At 39.0% G+C, this 18,730-nt stretch overlaps 1 protein-coding gene and 1 pseudogene across 1 annotated transcript; one reads left to right on the plus strand and one right to left on the minus strand.

Moving 5' to 3' along the window:
• Positions 1–479: 479 nt before the first annotated feature.
• On the minus strand, positions 480–4,641 carry LOC148197295 (uncharacterized; annotated as a pseudogene).
• An 8,107-nt stretch (positions 4,642–12,748) lies between these two features.
• On the plus strand, positions 12,749–16,992 carry LOC148197296 (uncharacterized). The gene is made up of 3 exons (XM_088092576.1): positions 12,749–15,360; positions 15,433–15,517; positions 15,593–16,992. Exons 1-3 carry the CDS (start codon positions 12,749–12,751, stop codon positions 16,388–16,390), a joined length of 3,495 nt encoding a protein of 1,164 aa, XP_087948702.1. The 3' UTR covers positions 16,391–16,992.
• The last annotated feature ends 1,738 nt before the right edge of the window (positions 16,993–18,730 follow it).

Consider the following 18,730-nt stretch of genomic DNA (forward strand, 5'->3'; position numbering starts at 1 on the left):
GAGTGTCTGCCCTTTGTGCCGCTGTGGAGGAGGCTATGTTGGAGGGAGGGTGTGGACAATCCCTGCGGTGGAGGTTTTGTGTTGCCTTACTTCCCATACCGTCAAGGTAAGTAGGTTTCTTATTGACCCTGCATGTGTTTAGCTCCTATTCTTCGTAAGAGGGTGTTTAATGATTAATATTTGTTGGTGTTACATTTTGCTAATGTAATTTGTCCATTACTCTACAAGGTTTTAGGGTTTTGATAAGGGGCTGAGTCACAGAACGTGTAGAAGGTTCTAACACAGTGGGTTAAAGCTGGTTGCAAAAGGGCTGCACTAAAGTGTCCAACAGTTATCATTTACAAGTAGATAAAGTTCATCCTGTTGTGTTTGCCATTCTCATTGTGTTGTGTTAATTGCCTTATGAACTGAGAGCCAATTATAATTGAATTTGGATTGTTTAGTTTGCAATTTGAGCAATATGAGCATGTATGAATTGTCTATTTTGATGATAGCCTTGATAGGAAATAAATTGTGCAATTTGAGGATCCACGTGCTATGAATGCAACTGCAACTTTATTGAGCCTTTCTGGCTTTTCTGAATTTGTATCACATGGCCTGAAATAGCAGTTTTTAGGGAAATTTGAGATACATAGGCTAGGATTGCCGAAAAACGATATAGAGGAATTTATAAAATTTGTTAGCCGTAGTGGAACACGACCTTCAAAAGAATTATATGAAATGTTGAACTCAGATAATGAACTGAGTTCATCGAGAACATGTATACTTCCTGTGAAATTGTTCCAAGAGAGATCCAGTTTTATCAGATTCTTCAGGTTCTCGATCTCCCTAGGAAGCTCACCTATCAGCCCATTAGCACTTAGATTTAGAAAATACATCAAATCCACCAGTTCTCCAATTGATCTAGGAATGCTCCCTCCAAACATGTTTCCTCCAAGTTGTAAATCATTGAGCCTTTCAAATGGTGACAAGAATGATGGAATACCACCATCAAAATTATTCTCCGAGAGAATTATAGTATTTAATTCAGTCCAATTCCGAAAATTTGATGGAAACGAACCAATCAAGAAATTGAATCCAACATCAAAGTTGATCATTTTGTTACAGTTTGACAGTCGATGTGGAATTTTCCAAATTCCAAGTGGAATTTTTTCCAAATGTACCTGCTCAAGTGTTTGAATTTTCCAAATTCCAAGTGGAATTTTTTCTGTCAAATGGTTTTCAAACAACATAAGTTCGCGTAATATACTCAAGTTTCCTAATTTACTTGGAATTTCTCCTTCGAGTTCATTGAAATTCAAATACAACATATCCAGTGATTTGCAATTACCAATCTATGGAGGTATTTTCCCTGACAAACTGTGCTCTGGAATCACTAGAACATAAAGGTTGGTAAGGAGTCCTAAGGTTGACGGTATACTGCCAACTAAGTTACTGGCTGTAGCATAAAACTCTATTAGGCCAGTACAATTCCCCAAGCTTGGTGGTATACCCCCACTGAATTTATTGTGAGAAAGAGACAGAATAGACAACATTTTAAAATTTCTAGATCCCAGTTGAATAGTACCTCTAAGACTATTACGATCTAGAAATAACACAAGAAGATTTTCGATATCATTTAGACTCTTCGGAATAACTCCCTGCAATCCATTACCTAACAAATACAGATTCTGTAATTTACTACAATTTCCAATGGACACGAGAATACTCCCTGAAAGCGGATTATAAGAAAGATTCAGGGTGATAAGGTTGGTCATATTCCCAATACTTGAGGGAATGGAACCGGTTAAACTGTTGTGACTGAGATACACTTCTTCCAGGAGAGAATATTCCCACAAGAATTTAGGAATTTCACCACTCAGCAGATTAGAACAATAATGGTTGGAACAGAATCCACTAGCTTTTGCTAATCCAAATTGCAAATTGAAACTTTTTAAGTGTAGAAAATGTGGCTGGAAAAATTGGAACAGCAATGTGCAAAAGAATGACAATGTATCCAAGGTCCCAATGATATGTCAAACAAGTTTATCTCATCAATTTTGGTCTGTACAAACACTTAGACAACAAAGAATGATACTACAGCAGCAAATCAGTAGTGCACTTCCCAATGTACACAGATTTGATGTTTTAGGAAGTGATTTGGCACAAAGGTGTAAAAATGACCAAATGAACAGTAAAGATGAACTTTGATGCATCAAATATATGTATATAGACAACCAAACTGTGCCAAAATCCACTGAATCAGTATATGACTGGTTGAGTTTCAAATATGAAGCAAAAAAAATAGGAAGTCAAACTATGCTTTTGAAGATTTAATGAAATTGGACCAAATCAATAGTGGTCAGAAGTTTCAAATGACTAAGTGAACTTGTTTAAATGCTCACACTGCACTGAAATACAGTGATGCATCAAATCACTGTGACAGTTGCTCAAAATGCAGAAAATGCATTAATCATTGATGCAGAATCAGAAAAACAGCAGATTCAATGGTGGCTGGTTCAATTAAATGTACAAGAAACATCCTAATCAACTAGATCTAGTTGCTGAATAAGAACTAGTAGATTAATAATTTTCTTAAGACATGGCAAAGATGCAGCACAATGCAAATCTGACACAAAATTCTGATACAGTAGTAAAAACCAGATTTAAATCAACTCAACTACTGTTTTTGCAGATCTGTGATTGATTGTAATGACTATCACTTCAGACATGCTTAATATCACATAAGAAAATTGTCCCAAGTTTTAGATACAAGAAAACTGGCAGAAACAGTGTGCACCACAGCAGACCAGAAACTAACTTTTACTACATAATGTGAAATCAGAGTTGGATGAACTTAATCACATATTTTGAATGTCAGTGTGTATTACTGATTGTTAATACTTGAAACATATATGAAATCTACAAACAAACTTGTTTCAAGCTTGAAAATCCAGAAATCTGAACTGAAACCTCAAAAGGTGAACTAGAAATGCACTAGAATGGTCAAATTTTGATGACTGCAGCAAACTAGCCTAAGAAACTTCAAACAAACTATCCTAACAAGTTTAGGATGGTAAAACAGTGCTAATTAGAAAGTCACACTACAAAAACAACTTAGAACTCAAAATATGACACCCTAGAACCTAAAACTAGTTAGTAGAATACACTAAAAGTGGTCATAATGCATAGTGTATTAAAGTAGTAACCAAAACAGTATGACAACTATCTACACAAGTTTGAAAACATAAAAGAAAGATAGAAATGAGGGCACAATTCGAAAATACAAAGAAATAGAAGATTTGACTATTTATGGACCTAAAATCACACTACACCATGGTAAATTTGGTAAGAATGATGATGTGCAATCTGTAAAAGACGCCTAAAAGTGTCTACACAAGTTGTTACCTCCTATAAATGACTAAGAATGGACTCAATAATTGATTCCTAACACACTATCTTCAAATCACTACTCAAACCTCAAAAGGTGTACTAGAAATGCACTAGAATGGTCAAATTTTGATGACTGCACCAAACTAGCCTAAGAAACTTCAAACAAACTGTTCTAACAAGTTTAGGATGGTAAAACAATGCTAATTAGAAATTCACACTACAAAAACAACTTAGAACTCAAAATATGACACCCTAGAACCTAAAACTAGTTAGTAGAGTACACTAAAATTGGGCATAATGCATAGTGTATTAAAGTAGTAACCAAAACAGTATGACAACTATCTACACAAGTTTGAAAACATAAAAGAAAGATAGAAATGAGGGCACAATTCGAAAATACAAAGAAATAGAAGATTTGACTATTTATGGACCTAAAATCACACTACACCATGGTAAATTTGGTAAGAATCATGATGTGCAATCTGTAAAAGTGATGAGTCAATATTTTCTCAATTTCACTTAGCTTATTGTACCGAATTTAATCAGGGAATTGTGCTTAAATGTCCAGTATTTTCCCATTTTTCTTAATTGTGTTTAATTTGATCGGAAATTCAAATTTTAATTAATTTGAATTATTTGAGCTAATTATTTGCATTGTTAATTGTAGGGAAATTGTTGGATAAATTTTGGAACATTTGGAGGTCAAAAGAAAGATGCCACATCAAATATATTTTAAAATAAAATGAAAGAGAGGTGTGGATTTAAATTGGGGGGTGCACATTGAGAAGCTGGATTCGTTTGGAGAGGTGCACACGGTGAGCAGCCACGCGTCCTAAAATGTTTCTTCATTTTAAAGCAGCCACATGCCATAGGTCACGGCCCACATAATGGAAAAGAGGTGCAGATTTTAATTCTCGGTGCTTTCCACTCTACACATAAACTTTTGACTTTTCAATTGGAGATGAGAAGCAACTCTCGGTGTGTGCTTATTGGAGGGGCCCTCATGGTTTTGCTACAAAATTAAAAGCACACGGCCTAGGGCCCATGAAGCAGCATAGGAGCAGGTGGTGTCACGGTTTGGGCCATTCAATTCTTCTAGAGAAGAGGCCTTCACACGTTCCAGCAGTAGGGGCTGTAGCTGGACAGCAAGCACACGGAACTGTAAGGGTGCACATCCAGCTTTCAAATGGAAAAGAATTCCACACGTTCACGGTGCATTCAGCAACTTGGAGAGATTCGGCCCACACTTGGCAGCACCCACGGTCCCATTTTGTTTGGCACGGTCCAGCAAATTTTGGAAAGGAATCCACGTCCAGCTTGGAGAGAATGGAGGGAAGCGGTCCAGAGTTGAATGGAGAGGTGCACCTAGCACATTAACGCCCAGCAGAGGCACGAGGAGAACACACAGCCGCCACAGTAGAAAGGAGTGTGACCTAACGGGGGAACAGCTACCAGCTTCACGAGAGTTTTCCTTGGAGCAAATTTTTTTTCATATATTGTAGAAATGGAAGGTTACGGGTGACGGCCTGGACGGGTTTGATGTGCACACTTGGAAGCTCCAGCCGCCACTCTCTCTCATTTTATTTTCCAGCTGCCGTGGATGGCTCTTTGCTTTGCTTTTGAATGTTATTTTGAGGGCATTTTAATGCTTATGCTTGAACTGAGTTTTTTTTTACGTTGTCACAATGGATGAGAAATGAAGCACATTTACTTCTCCGTTTAGTATTCTTTTTGCAAGCACAAAGGGATGAATGAAACATCTTGGTTTTTATTCCAGTAGGGAAATCAGTTTTTCTTTTCTTTCTTTAGACAGTAGCAACACAAATGTTTTCTTCTTTCTTTTGGATAAGTGTGGATGATGAGCTGAGAGAGAAATGGAGCGGTGATAGAGAATGAACATACGGGAATGGTGACTCTCGGCTTGCTGGAAGAAAAGTGAAGCGTGACTCACTTTGCATGAAGAGATGGAACGGTGATTGACTTTAGGAGAGTATTTCTATTAGCTTAGCTGGAGTAGAGAATGAAAGGTGGACACTTGGAAAGAAGAGCACGGTGTAGTGTTTCTTTCGGTTTGGAGCACAAGCATGGGAGCGTCCTGGAATGAAGCGGTAATGAGTTTTTAATTTCTTTCTTGGAGAAAGAAGTGAAATGGTGACACGTTTAGGAAGCACGCAAGGGGGAGAGAGTGGTATGCGGTTGCTGTGAAGGTGGATGGTGTCTTTAATTTTATTCAGAGAATAAAAAGAGTGGATTAGGATAAAGTATAGGGTGATGGGACATTTGGCAGAAATTGTTGGAGGATGAAGAAGTGATTTAAATGTGGTAGGTAGGAGCTGGATGAGCACGGTCACGTGGAGCTCTCGGAGGGCAGATTCATTTTCTTTTTAGAAGCGCACAGTGATTGATGATTTCACTTGGAGAAGTTGGCTGATTTCATTTTTATCTTTACTGTTCATGAATTTACTTTTAAGTGTTATGTGCGTGAATGATATGCGTTGGGGAATGTCTTCAATCAGCAATTTATTTCTTTACCTCAATAGTTGCATTTAATAGCTGAATTGCATTTGCTGAAGTGTCTACTGCATCCTAAGTGGTTAACGCCCTTTTTTCCAATTAAAGTTTAGTCTCGCTACATGTGCTCATGAATCGTGTTTTCATTCCAACTATTTTACTTTCGCTAAATTGTGCTTCTGTTGATGCGTTGAATTCAATAGTGTTAGATGAGTTTTCAGATTTTTCTAGTGCATTTAAATTAGTTCACACATCTTGCTTTAGGACCATTCAGTTTACTCTCTTTATTTAATTTAATGTTTTCAATTGTATTCGGTTGTGTTTAATTTTAATTTTAGCTTTAAGTTTTTCCGCAACAAAAAAAAAATCACAAACCCCCCACTATGTGTTTGACCTAAGACTCGAACCACATTTGGTCCTTGAGAGATGACCTAGGAGTCACTTCCTAGTCTATACTGCATTCTTATATGCACAACTTTTGTGGGAGGTGCGACCCTCACAACAAAATGGCGCCGTTGCCGGGGACCAACGGTTCAGTCTTAGGTCTTTTTGTTGTGTTTGTGTGTGTTGTGTTTTATCTTGTGTTGTGATGTGATGTAATGTGATGTTTTGTTTTGTGTGTGCGTGTTGCATGTATAAATGTGTTGTGTTTAATTTGTTTCGTGATTTTTAGTATTCTTCTTTTTCCATGTCTACCTATTTTGATTTCGTGAACACTGCTTGTTTTGCTAGTGCCTCTGATTATGATTCTCCTTCTGCATGTTACTCTGATTGTAATTCATATTCTGCTGATTTCTATGTTGAGAACAATATGACTCATCCTCTAATTTCTGAGAGTGCTCTTTGTGAGCCGGTTTCACTTAAAGAGGATGATCTTCATTGCGATCTCACCCCTGGACTGATACATTTGCTGCCTAAGTTTCATGGTTTTGCAGGAGAATGCCCACACAGACATTTGGAGGAGCTCCACATCATGTGCTCTTCAATGAAGCCTCCAGATGTCCCTCTTGATTACATTTTCTTGAGCGCATTTCCGCATTCATTACAAGGAGCAGCTAAGGATTGGAAAGACTCTCTTCCTCTGAGATCCGTTACCGATTGGGGATATCTTGAGCATCAGTTTCTGAGCAAATTTTCCCTTGTGCAATATGCTTACAGCAACGGTCTTGGATGGAATGACCCTACCTTGGGATGGTATGATGCTCCACAGCATCAATATCAAGAACCACCATTCCAGAGTGCTTTTATGCCTCCACCAGTCCAGCAATACGAGAGTCAGCAGTATAGTGCTCCTGCCGAAATAGCTCCTCAGCCTTCTACTTCTAAGCCTACATTGAAGGAGTTGTTGGAGCAGATGACCATGCAAAACCTTCAGTTTCGGCAAGAGAACATGCAGTTCCAGCAAGAAATAGGAGCTGCCATTCAGAGTATGACTGATCAGATAGGGCAGATGGCCACTCAACTCACTAAGGAACAGTCTCAAGATTCAGAGTTACCATTTCAGACTGTTCAGATTCCAGATGATGATGATAGTGGCATCAACATAGAAGATGGGGAGAAGAGTCATGAACTTACTATTGTGCCATCTACTTTCCCATCATCCTATGTCCCTACTCTTGCACCTGAGGAGAGTGATGAGTATTTTGAGGAGCAGGCAGAAATAAGCAGTAACCCTGAACCAGGTAGACCACCTTCATCTTCCCACACTTTAGCAATCTTCAAGGAAGAGGAGGTAAGCATACCTCAATTTGATTATGTTGATGATTATGTGGTTGAGAGGTATGCTGATGATTATATTGTTGTTGAGTCTGATTTTAATTTCCCCTCTATGCATGATGAGAACCAATTTTTGCTGTCGCATCCGAATGTTTATTCTCCATGCATTGAACATGAATATGAGTCTGTAGTTGATATTGCTTGTGATTTTGAAATTGATTCATGTTCTGAGGATGTATCTGAGGTTCAGTCTGATAAATTGGGATTGGGTGTTATACCTCTGCATGTCATTTCTTTGGAGCCACATTGCACTAACCATGTTGCAAGAGGTACACATGAATTTGACCAACATGCACCCACAGTGGAAGGAAAAGGTGCTTACATACACACTAGTTTCAACATCAATAGGCACCAGCTGAACCCGCTCATCAACAATCACATCTTCTTAGATCCAGTTGTGGAAGACATTTCCCTGCTTGATCAAATATGGAGGATGAAGCAATTTTTCCTCAAAACTTCCTGGCTGGATCCAACGGTGGAAGACATCTCCCTGCAAGTCCAAAATTGGCAACTGCCACCATGATCAGGGGAGTTTTCTTTCTCTCTTCTCCTCCTTTTCCTACTTTTATTGCACTTGTCTATGATGTGTTGATTGTTCTGATTTCTGATCTTATGCTTATGACACATTGAGGACACTGTGTGGTTTAAGTGTGGTCTATTGGGGGAGATTCTGATTTTTCTTTGTTAGTTTTTGTTTTCCGTGTTAAATTTTTTTTCTTTTCTAGGTAGTTTTTGTTGTGTCTTGTGTACAGTTTTGCATGCTTTTCGTAAATTCTGGATTGTGGTTAGGTTGTCAGTTTTCCTTCACTTCATTGATACTCTGAGATGTTGGATTCCTTGCTTTTCTTTGCTTGGAAGATGATTATGATGTTTGAGAGGTTGAATTGATTGTGACAGAATTACCCTGTGTGAGATTTGAGCCACTTTATGTTCTTTCTTGTGTGTGATATGTCTCTTGATTGCTTGCGCATATGCCTTGGCTTGACTCTTGTTGATAACTCTTGATTGATATGCATGTTTGGAAGTGATAAAGGCAGTTTTGTTTTTTAGCCTCTCTAGCCGAATAAGCTTACCCTGCTCTGATTCTTTGAAAACCCTTTTTGAGCCTATACTTTCCTCATTTCTTTGTTTTGAAGCTCATACACTGGCCCTAAGTGAAAAACCATGATTACCTTAACCTTAGGGAATTTTGGAGCTTTGGAAGTGTTTTGGGAACAAGTGTGGTCTCCTTAGGGATTCTTATGAGTTGGCTAGTTGGTCCCTCTTCTTGTGTTGTTGTTGTAAATATATGTGTATCTTGTCTCTTGAAATTGTGTGCTGAATAGAGAAAAGAAAAGAGACAAGATGAAAAAAAAAAGAGAGCAGAAAAATAGTGAAAAAAAAATGTGAATAATTGTGAATAATGGAGTCAAGAAGAGGATGGAGTTAGAGGTTGTGGGTGTGTTTGAATGTGTTTACACTTGTTCCCCATTGCTCCTCTGTTCCTTATGGTTTGTAGCTTCTTATCCAGATATATCATGCCTTGTCCTTGGCCCCATTACAACCATGAAAAGACCTTTTGATTTAAACATGCGTATGTGCTTGAGTGTTGATATTAGAGGCTTGCCAAGTCTGTTTGTGATTGCTTTCTTGAGTGCATTGAGTGACATTGATTTACCTTAAACACTTGAGAGAAACACTGATTGTGTGCACCTGTGAGGCTCTGTTGCTTTTGATTCATCTCTTGAACTGATTGATAATTTTGCCATGCTTGGAAGTGCTTGGATGATTTCATGAGTATCTGATTTCCTTGATTTTGTGTTGGATATTGTCTACTTCCCTTCTTGGTCCAGATTCATTAAGAATTGTGTAATTTTGTTCTTGTCCTAGTTAGTGTTTGTTTTCTGTGTGCTGAGTTTGTGTCACTTCCCTAATGTCCTTTGAACTATTCCTTGATCTGCGTCTTGATTTTGCCCGGGAGTGCAAAAGACTAAGTGTGGTCTATTTTGATGAGTCAATATTTTCTCAATTTCACTTAGCTTATTGTACCGAATTTAATCAGGGAATTGTGCTTAAATGTCCAGTATTTTCCCATTTTTCTTAATTGTGTTTAATTTGATCGGAAATTCAAATTTTAATTAATTTGAATTATTTGAGCTAATTATTTGCATTGTTAATTGTAGGGAAATTGTTGGATAAATTTTGGAACATTTGGAGGTCAAAAGAAAGATGCCACATCAAATATATTTTAAAATAAAATGAAAGAGAGGTGTGGATTTAAATTGGGGGGTGCACATTGAGAAGCTGGATTCGTTTGGAGAGGTGCACACGGTGAGCAGCCACGCGTCCTAAAATGTTTCTTCATTTTAAAGCAGCCACATGCCATAGGTCACGGCCCACATAATGGAAAAGAGGTGCAGATTTTAATTCTCGGTGCTTTCCACTCTACACATAAACTTTTGACTTTTCAATTGGAGATGAGAAGCAACTCTCGGTGTGTGCTTATTGGAGGGGCCCTCATGGTTTTGCTACAAAATTAAAAGCACACGGCCTAGGGCCCATGAAGCAGCATAGGAGCAGGTGGTGTCACGGTTTGGGCCATTCAATTCTTCTAGAGAAGAGGCCTTCACACGTTCCAGCAGTAGGGGCTGTAGCTGGACAGCAAGCACACGGAACTGTAAGGGTGCACATCCAGCTTTCAAATGGAAAAGAATTCCACACGTTCACGGTGCATTCAGCAACTTGGAGAGATTCGGCCCACACTTGGCAGCACCCACGGTCCCATTTTGTTTGGCACGGTCCAGCAAATTTTGGAAAGGAATCCACGTCCAGCTTGGAGAGAATGGAGGGAAGCGGTCCAGAGTTGAATGGAGAGGTGCACCTAGCACATTAACGCCCAGCAGAGGCACGAGGAGAACACACAGCCGCCACAGTAGAAAGGAGTGTGACCTAACGGGGGAACAGCTACCAGCTTCACGAGAGTTTTCCTTGGAGCAAATTTTTTTTCATATATTGTAGAAATGGAAGGTTACGGGTGACGGCCTGGACGGGTTTGATGTGCACACTTGGAAGCTCCAGCCGCCACTCTCTCTCATTTTATTTTCCAGCTGCCGTGGATGGCTCTTTGCTTTGCTTTTGAATGTTATTTTGAGGGCATTTTAATGCTTATGCTTGAACTGAGTTTTTTTTTACGTTGTCACAATGGATGAGAAATGAAGCACATTTACTTCTCCGTTTAGTATTCTTTTTGCAAGCACAAAGGGATGAATGAAACATCTTGGTTTTTATTCCAGTAGGGAAATCAGTTTTTCTTTTCTTTCTTTAGACAGTAGCAACACAAATGTTTTCTTCTTTCTTTTGGATAAGTGTGGATGATGAGCTGAGAGAGAAATGGAGCGGTGATAGAGAATGAACATACGGGAATGGTGACTCTCGGCTTGCTGGAAGAAAAGTGAAGCGTGACTCACTTTGCATGAAGAGATGGAACGGTGATTGACTTTAGGAGAGTATTTCTATTAGCTTAGCTGGAGTAGAGAATGAAAGGTGGACACTTGGAAAGAAGAGCACGGTGTAGTGTTTCTTTCGGTTTGGAGCACAAGCATGGGAGCGTCCTGGAATGAAGCGGTAATGAGTTTTTAATTTCTTTCTTGGAGAAAGAAGTGAAATGGTGACACGTTTAGGAAGCACGCAAGGGGGAGAGAGTGGTATGCGGCTGCTGTGAAGGTGGATGGTGTCTTTAATTTTATTCAGAGAATAAAAAGAGTGGATTAGGATAAAGTATAGGGTGATGGGACATTTGGCAGAAATTGTTGGAGGATGAAGAAGTGATTTAAATGTGGTAGGTAGGAGCTGGATGAGCACGGTCACGTGGAGCTCTCGGAGGGCAGATTCATTTTCTTTTTAGAAGCGCACAGTGATTGATGATTTCACTTGGAGAAGTTGGCTGATTTCATTTTTATCTTTACTGTTCATGAATTTACTTTTAAGTGTTATGTGCGTGAATGATATGCGTTGGGGAATGTCTTCAATCAGCAATTTATTTCTTTACCTCAATAGTTGCATTTAATAGCTGAATTGCATTTGCTGAAGTGTCTACTGCATCCTAAGTGGTTAACGCCCTTTTTTCCAATTAAAGTTTAGTCTCGCTACATGTGCTCATGAATCGTGTTTTCATTCCAACTATTTTACTTTCGCTAAATTGTGCTTCTGTTGATGCGTTGAATTCAATAGTGTTAGATGAGTTTTCAGATTTTTCTAGTGCATTTAAATTAGTTCACACATCTTGCTTTAGGACCATTCAGTTTACTCTCTTTATTTAATTTAATGTTTTCAATTGTATTCGGTTGTGTTTAATTTTAATTTTAGCTTTAAGTTTTTCCGCAACAAAAAAAAAATCACAAACCCCCCCCCACTATGTGTTTGACCTAAGACTCGAACCACATTTGGTCCTTGAGAGACGACCTAGGAGTCACTTCCTAGTCTATACTGCATTCTTATATGCACAACTTTTGTGGGAGGTGCGACCCTCACAACAAAAAGACGCCTAAAAGTGTCTACACAAGTTGTTACCTTAAAAGTTTGGGTATTTTTACTAATGTGATTGTCAGTAGATACTTTTATAGCTATTTGATTGCCTAAATTATGTTAATATGTATTATATATCCATGCTTTTATAAATATTTGATTGCGTAAATTATGTTGATGTCTATATTGTATGTTCATGTATATTGTGTTTCATTTATTAGGCTACAACTTGATTAAGTTAAGTAGTCATTTAAAATCCTATGGTACTACACACATTCTCAATGCAATGAGAAGGGTAAAAATACTATAAACACTTAGAACCTACAAAATATTTGGAAGTACTCTAGACAAGAGAACTTCAGTACTAATAAGTTGTCTCCTCCAACTTTAATACACAACCCCTTAGGATGTCTAAGGCACTTCAATACTGAGGACTTGTCTTTGCATGCCCTTATTGAATGCCTATGACAATAGTGTTAAAATTTCCTTCCATGTTCGACTTGAGTAGTAATAGGTTTATTACTTAATGTTACATGGAGTGTTGCTGTTTTGGCTAAGTTTTTATTTGTTTGGCTTGTCACAGAACATGGCTCATTTTCCCAACCATCGTGGATGGATGTACGACCGTTGTTATAGTGGAGGGAGAGGTTTGAAGGAATCTTTTGTCATCGGAGTTGAAGAGTTCGTGGAGACGACCCGACAATGTCAATATTATGCCCTTGATGGAGGGATTCGATGTCCATGCATCAAGTGCGAATGTACAAGGATTTTGAAAGATGAAGTCGTCAAAGTTCACCTTTACCAAAAAGGGTTCATGCCTAATTACACGGTCTGGACATTTCATGGTGAAGAAATTCCTTCGACCTCCACTGCAGCTGAAAAACGGCTTGCATCAGGTTCGAATACTATTGTACATACATCTGAGATAGATCAATTTGCCTATATGCAAGAGATGGTCGACAATGCTCTTCGTCACCATGCTGAAGAAGTAGACGATAGTCATGATGAAGAGCCTCCAAATGAAACGACGCAGAGGTTTTACAATTTACTTACAGAGGCAAATCTACCTGTATTTGAAGGTTCATCGGAGTCAAAATTGTCAGTGTGCATTAGACTCATGGCTGGCAAATCTAATTGGAACGTTCCCATTCAAGCAGTGGACTTCTATACAAAATTGATGTTAGATTTGACACCACCAAACAATTTCATGCCGAAGAATTATTACCAAGCCAAAAAATGTGTTTCAAAGTTGGGATTGGATGTCAAGAAGATTGATTGTTGTGTTAATGGATGTATGTTATTCTATGACAATGACAGTGGCAAAAATGATGCATTGTTGGTTGAATGCAAGTTTTGTGGCTCACCTCGATATCATACAATGCATGCTGGACGGAGGCAAAAAAAACCAATTCCAATAAAGTCCATGTTCTACTTGCCTATAATTCCAAGATTACAAAGATTGTTTACTTCAATGCAAACATCACAACACATGACATGGCATGATGGTAACAAAACTCCGGGATTTTTGCGTCATCCTTCTGATGGTGAAGCTTGGAAGCACTTCAATCGTAAACATCCATCCTTTGCTAGCGAACCACGTAACGTCAGACTTGGTCTATGCTCTGATGGGTTTACCCCGTACATTCAAGCGTCAGCATCACCATATTCATGCTGGCCCGTGATAGTTACCCCATACAATCTACCACCTGAGATGTGTATGACAAAGCCTTACATGTTTCTATCGTGTATAATACCAGGTCCATCTAATCCCAAATCATTGATTGATGTTTATTTGGAGCCTTTGATTGATGATTTGAAGAAGTTATGGAATGGTGTTTGGACGTATGACGTTTCAAGGAAGCAAAATTTCCTTATGAGGGCAGCCTTGATGTGGACTATTAATGACTTCCCAGCGTACGGCATGTTATCTGGTTGGAGCACGCATGGTCGATTAGCTTGTCCACATTGCATGGAACATACAAAGTCATTCCAATTGACTTATGGTCGGAAAATTAGTTGGTTTGACTGCCATCGACGGTTCTTGCCCATTGATCACCCCTTTAGAAGAAACAAAAAGGCATTTCACAAAGGGCAAGTTGAAACGGATATGCTCCCGCCGAAGTTGACTGGATCACACGTTTGGAGAAGAGTGAAAGACTATCCAAAAGTCACTAAATCTGGTCATAATAAGATAGAAGGGTTTGGAGAATGGCATAATTGGACTAAAAGAAGCATATTCTGGGAACTTCCCTATTGGAAAGACAACTTGCTAAGACACAACATCGATGTCATGCACATAGAAAAGAATTTCTTTGACAATGTCTTCAACACAGTTATGAATGTTATAGGTAAAACAAAAGATAATGAGAAAGCAAGAAAAGATTTACCTTTGTATTGTGGACGAAAAGACTTAGAGTTGAAGGCGCAAGGTAACGGCCGATTATTTAAACCAAAAGCAAATTACACCATTTCAAAAGACGAGGCAAGAATAGTGTGTGGATGGATCAAGGAGCTTAGAATGCCAGATGGATATGCTTCTAACTTGTCCAGATGTGCCAATGTTCAGAACGGTACTATTCAAGGGTTGAAGAGTCATGATTGTCATGTATTCATGGAGACTTTAATCCCTCTTGCGTTCAGTTGTTTGCCAATGCACGTGTTAAATCCACTGATAGAGATCAGTAACTTCTTTAAAGATTTGTGTTGCACGACACTAAAGGAGAATTCCCTTAAAAAGATGGATGAAAATATCCCAATTATTCTCTGCAAATTAGAAAGAATATTCCCTCCTGCATTCTTTGATTCAGTGGAGCATATTCCAATTCATCTTGCATATGAAGCTTGGCTTGGGGGACCCGTGCAATACAGGTGGATGTATCCATTTGAAAGGTTTATGGGAGAATCCAAACGTTCAGTTAAAAATAAAGATAGACTAGAAGGCTCAATTTGTGCAGCTTACTTGCACAGAGAGACAACGTATTTTTGTTCACATTATTTCAAAAATTTCATGTTGTCCCCCACTCATGTCAGAAATGAAATGCAATGGCAAGTTGAACCACGTGAAGGTGCATTGTCAGTGTTCCGACAATCAAGCCGTCACGCAGGGAAAGAATTCACTCATTGGTTAACTGATGCTAAATTCAACTCTGCTCATGTCCATGTCTTAATCAATTGCAGTGAAGTAAAGTCGTACCTTGAGTATGTCATCATCCATCTCTTATCTTTCAAACGGTTCAATTATTATACACTAATGAATTTCATTTGTACCAGCTCATTTGTTGTGGCTGAGCAAGTCGCAGAAGGAAATACTTCTGCTAGAATACACTCAGAGTTTCCCCATTGGTTTAGAAATCAGGTCCGTACTTTTTCCTACATTTAGAGCAAGGTTAATTTGAATCTTGCTTTTATAATTTTGTTAGTACCTTTGTAGGTTTTTAATCAGCCATTAACTCCCACGGTTCAAGAGTTAAGACATCTGTCGAATTGGCCAATGAGATGTGTCAAAGAATGGCACACTTACTTCACCAATGGTTACAAATTCCATACACATGAATGGTCTAAAGGAAAGAAAACATCAAATTGTGGTGTGTATGTGAAGGGCCTAACAGAGGGATGTTATGATGATTTCTATGGGATCATTCATAAAATATATGAGTTAGAGTACAACAACACTACTTCTCCAAACAGAGTAGTACTTTTTTATTGTGAATGGTTTGATCCTTCTAGAGCTGGTACTAGAGTCGATCCACGCTTTAATATTGTCGAACTCAACCAGAGATTAAGATATGGACCTTTTGATCCTTTCATTCTACCAAGTAATGTCAGACAGGTTTATTATGTGCCATATCCACCATTCCGCAATATTGACAAGCGTGGTTGGTGCGTAGCAATACAAACCAAGCCTAGAGGTCGCATTGACTCAAATGAGGTTGAGGAAGATGTTGCCTACCAACTTGACCAAATGTCACAACCACAAGAAGTTATTGAAGTTGAACGTATAACCGCATTGGTCGACCATGATGGTGATGGAGATGAATTACAAGCAACAATACAAGGTGATGAAGAACAAGAAGAAGAGGAAGAAGAAGAAGAAGAAGAAGAAGAAGAAGAAGAAGACGAACAAGAAGATGATGATGATGATGACGACGACGAAGAAGAAGAAGATGATGATGATAAAGACGATGATGAAGAAGAAGATGAAGATGAAGATCATGATGACGACGATTGAATGTTGGACATCCATTGTAGCAAATTGAACTGTCATTTCAATAGAGTTATCTAAAATACCATCTTAAAAGTTGTATGCAATTATTTATACATTTACTTTAAAAACCATTGATCCTTCGTTAATCATTTCTATTTTTTCGCTTTATTTGTAACCATTTCAATGCAGTCATGACAGGACAAGGTTCAGAACGTCCTGATAAAGGAAAGGGGGTAGCAAGGCCTAGAAAGAGGCAACGGCAGGCACCAAAGTATGTACTTAGGGTGCCTGCTAGACTACCTGCCACTGTTGCCGGCAGTACATCATCTGTGGGGCCTCCTCCTACCCCTACAGTACAGCCTCCTACACCTGCAGTAGACCCTACTCCTACCCCTGCAGTACACCCTTCTACTACCCCTGCAACAGACCCTCTTCCTCCTCCTGTAATTATAACCCCCACTCCTCTTCCTGTGGTTATAACCCCCACTCCTGTCCCTGACCCTACTTCTATACCTTCCTCATCTGTTATACCGCCTTCTGACACTGTCACACCATCTGCTGATCAAGATTCAAGTGGTGATGGTGAAGGTCTTGACCCGCCCCTCCATGATCGACCATGGATTGAGCCGTATGGTAAAGGGTAAGTTTTTAATCTCTTGATATAATTTGATGTTTAAACCCTATTGTAATTCAAATCACTTTTATCCTGCAGGTTTATTCCATCTAGGGTTGCTTCCCAGGCCATCACACGTTCAATTAAGCAACAATTTCTAAGTCCATGGCCTACTTGGGGAGCAATTCCTGATGACGACAAAAAGGCATTCTGGGAGCGCTTTCAGGTGAACAATCTATTTAACTAATTGTCCCTCTTATTTTAGTATGTTCTGTAATCAATGTTTGTTCTCTTTAATGTTACAGATGAAGGTGCAGTGGAAACCTGAACATGAAAGTCAGATACACAGAAATTTCCACATGAAAGCATCTCATCGACTGTCAGAGATGTTTAGGGATGCCCGCAATGCAGGACAGTGCCCTTACTGGCTGGGTGAACAAATTTGGAACTCTTTACTGGCTCATTTGAATACAGTAGAGTTTCGCAATAAATGTGCCAAAGCCCAGAGGAACAGAGCGTCTGAAAGGGGTGGCACCCTGCATACTGGTGGGTCGATCACCATTCATGAGCATGCCATTCGTATGGTATAATCTCATTACATAACTTTTTCTTTCATACATAAGTTATGTATATTCTATTTCATATGTACGCTTTTAATTCTTAATTATGTTACAGGCACAAGCTCTCGGACGGCCGGTCCATGTTGATGAGGTCTTTGCACAGACTCATGTTCGGAAGGGAACTAATCAATTTGTTGATGAAAGATCTCGGAAGACTCATGTAAGCAAATAACACTATTACTATTACTAATTTTTCATTTATGTTATACTATCATTCCCTGACATTGCTTTTAATGTTTCAACAGGAAGACTTTTCTACGAGACTTTCACAGGTTAGATCTGAACATGAGTCAGCTCCTACACCGGATGATGCCAGTAATGTAGATGATGACATCCGTAGGACACAGTGCTGGATCGACATCGTTGGTGGGAAGAAAAAAGGACGACTGTATGGTGCGGGACAACTTGCTGCAAACTATACAGCATCCAGAGGAGGTACTCTGAAGCACCAGCCTTCTTCTTCCACCAGTACTCCTGACGAGGTCGTTCTTCGCCTCACGCAGGAACTCCGGCAACGTGACCAGGAGATCACTGATCTCAGAGCAGAGTTTACAAACTTTAAGGCCCTGGTCATGAGAGTCTTGCCTGAAACCTCACAGGACATACAAAATATCCCTCCGACCCAGTCACGACCCTCCTCATCACCTGCTGCCACTCAGCAGCCCACATCAGTCCAACCCTCATTAGTCCAACCCTCATCAGTCCAACCCACACCAGTCCAGCCATCAGTACAGGAGCAGGATGATGAAGATCATTCTGATGATAGTTATGTACATTATTAGTTTCATTTTCTTATTACTTGTTACACAAACATTTAGATATTAGAACATTTTTGACTTGATATGATTTCAATGTTAGTTAAATCTACTTCCAGACTTTGGATGTTAGAACATCCTTTTGTTACATTATTTTATATTTGCACTATAATTACATTATCTATACATTAATGGATGTTCGTTGGATTAATTGATGTTCAATGGATATTGATAATTGATTGCATCTTTGAGATGCACATTATGCATGTTTGTATGTGCTTGAAAACTGATATGCAGGTCTGTTTGTAATTGAAATTTGATATACAGGTCTGGGTTGCACAAGAAATACCATTTCTCTGAAACCTTCTCTGCAATT

This window comes from Vigna umbellata, chromosome 6 (assembly GCF_029865625.1).
Source record: "Vigna umbellata cultivar VRB3 chromosome 6, Vumbellata_1.0, whole genome shotgun sequence".
NCBI classification, from domain to species: domain Eukaryota; kingdom Viridiplantae; phylum Streptophyta; class Magnoliopsida; order Fabales; family Fabaceae; genus Vigna; species Vigna umbellata.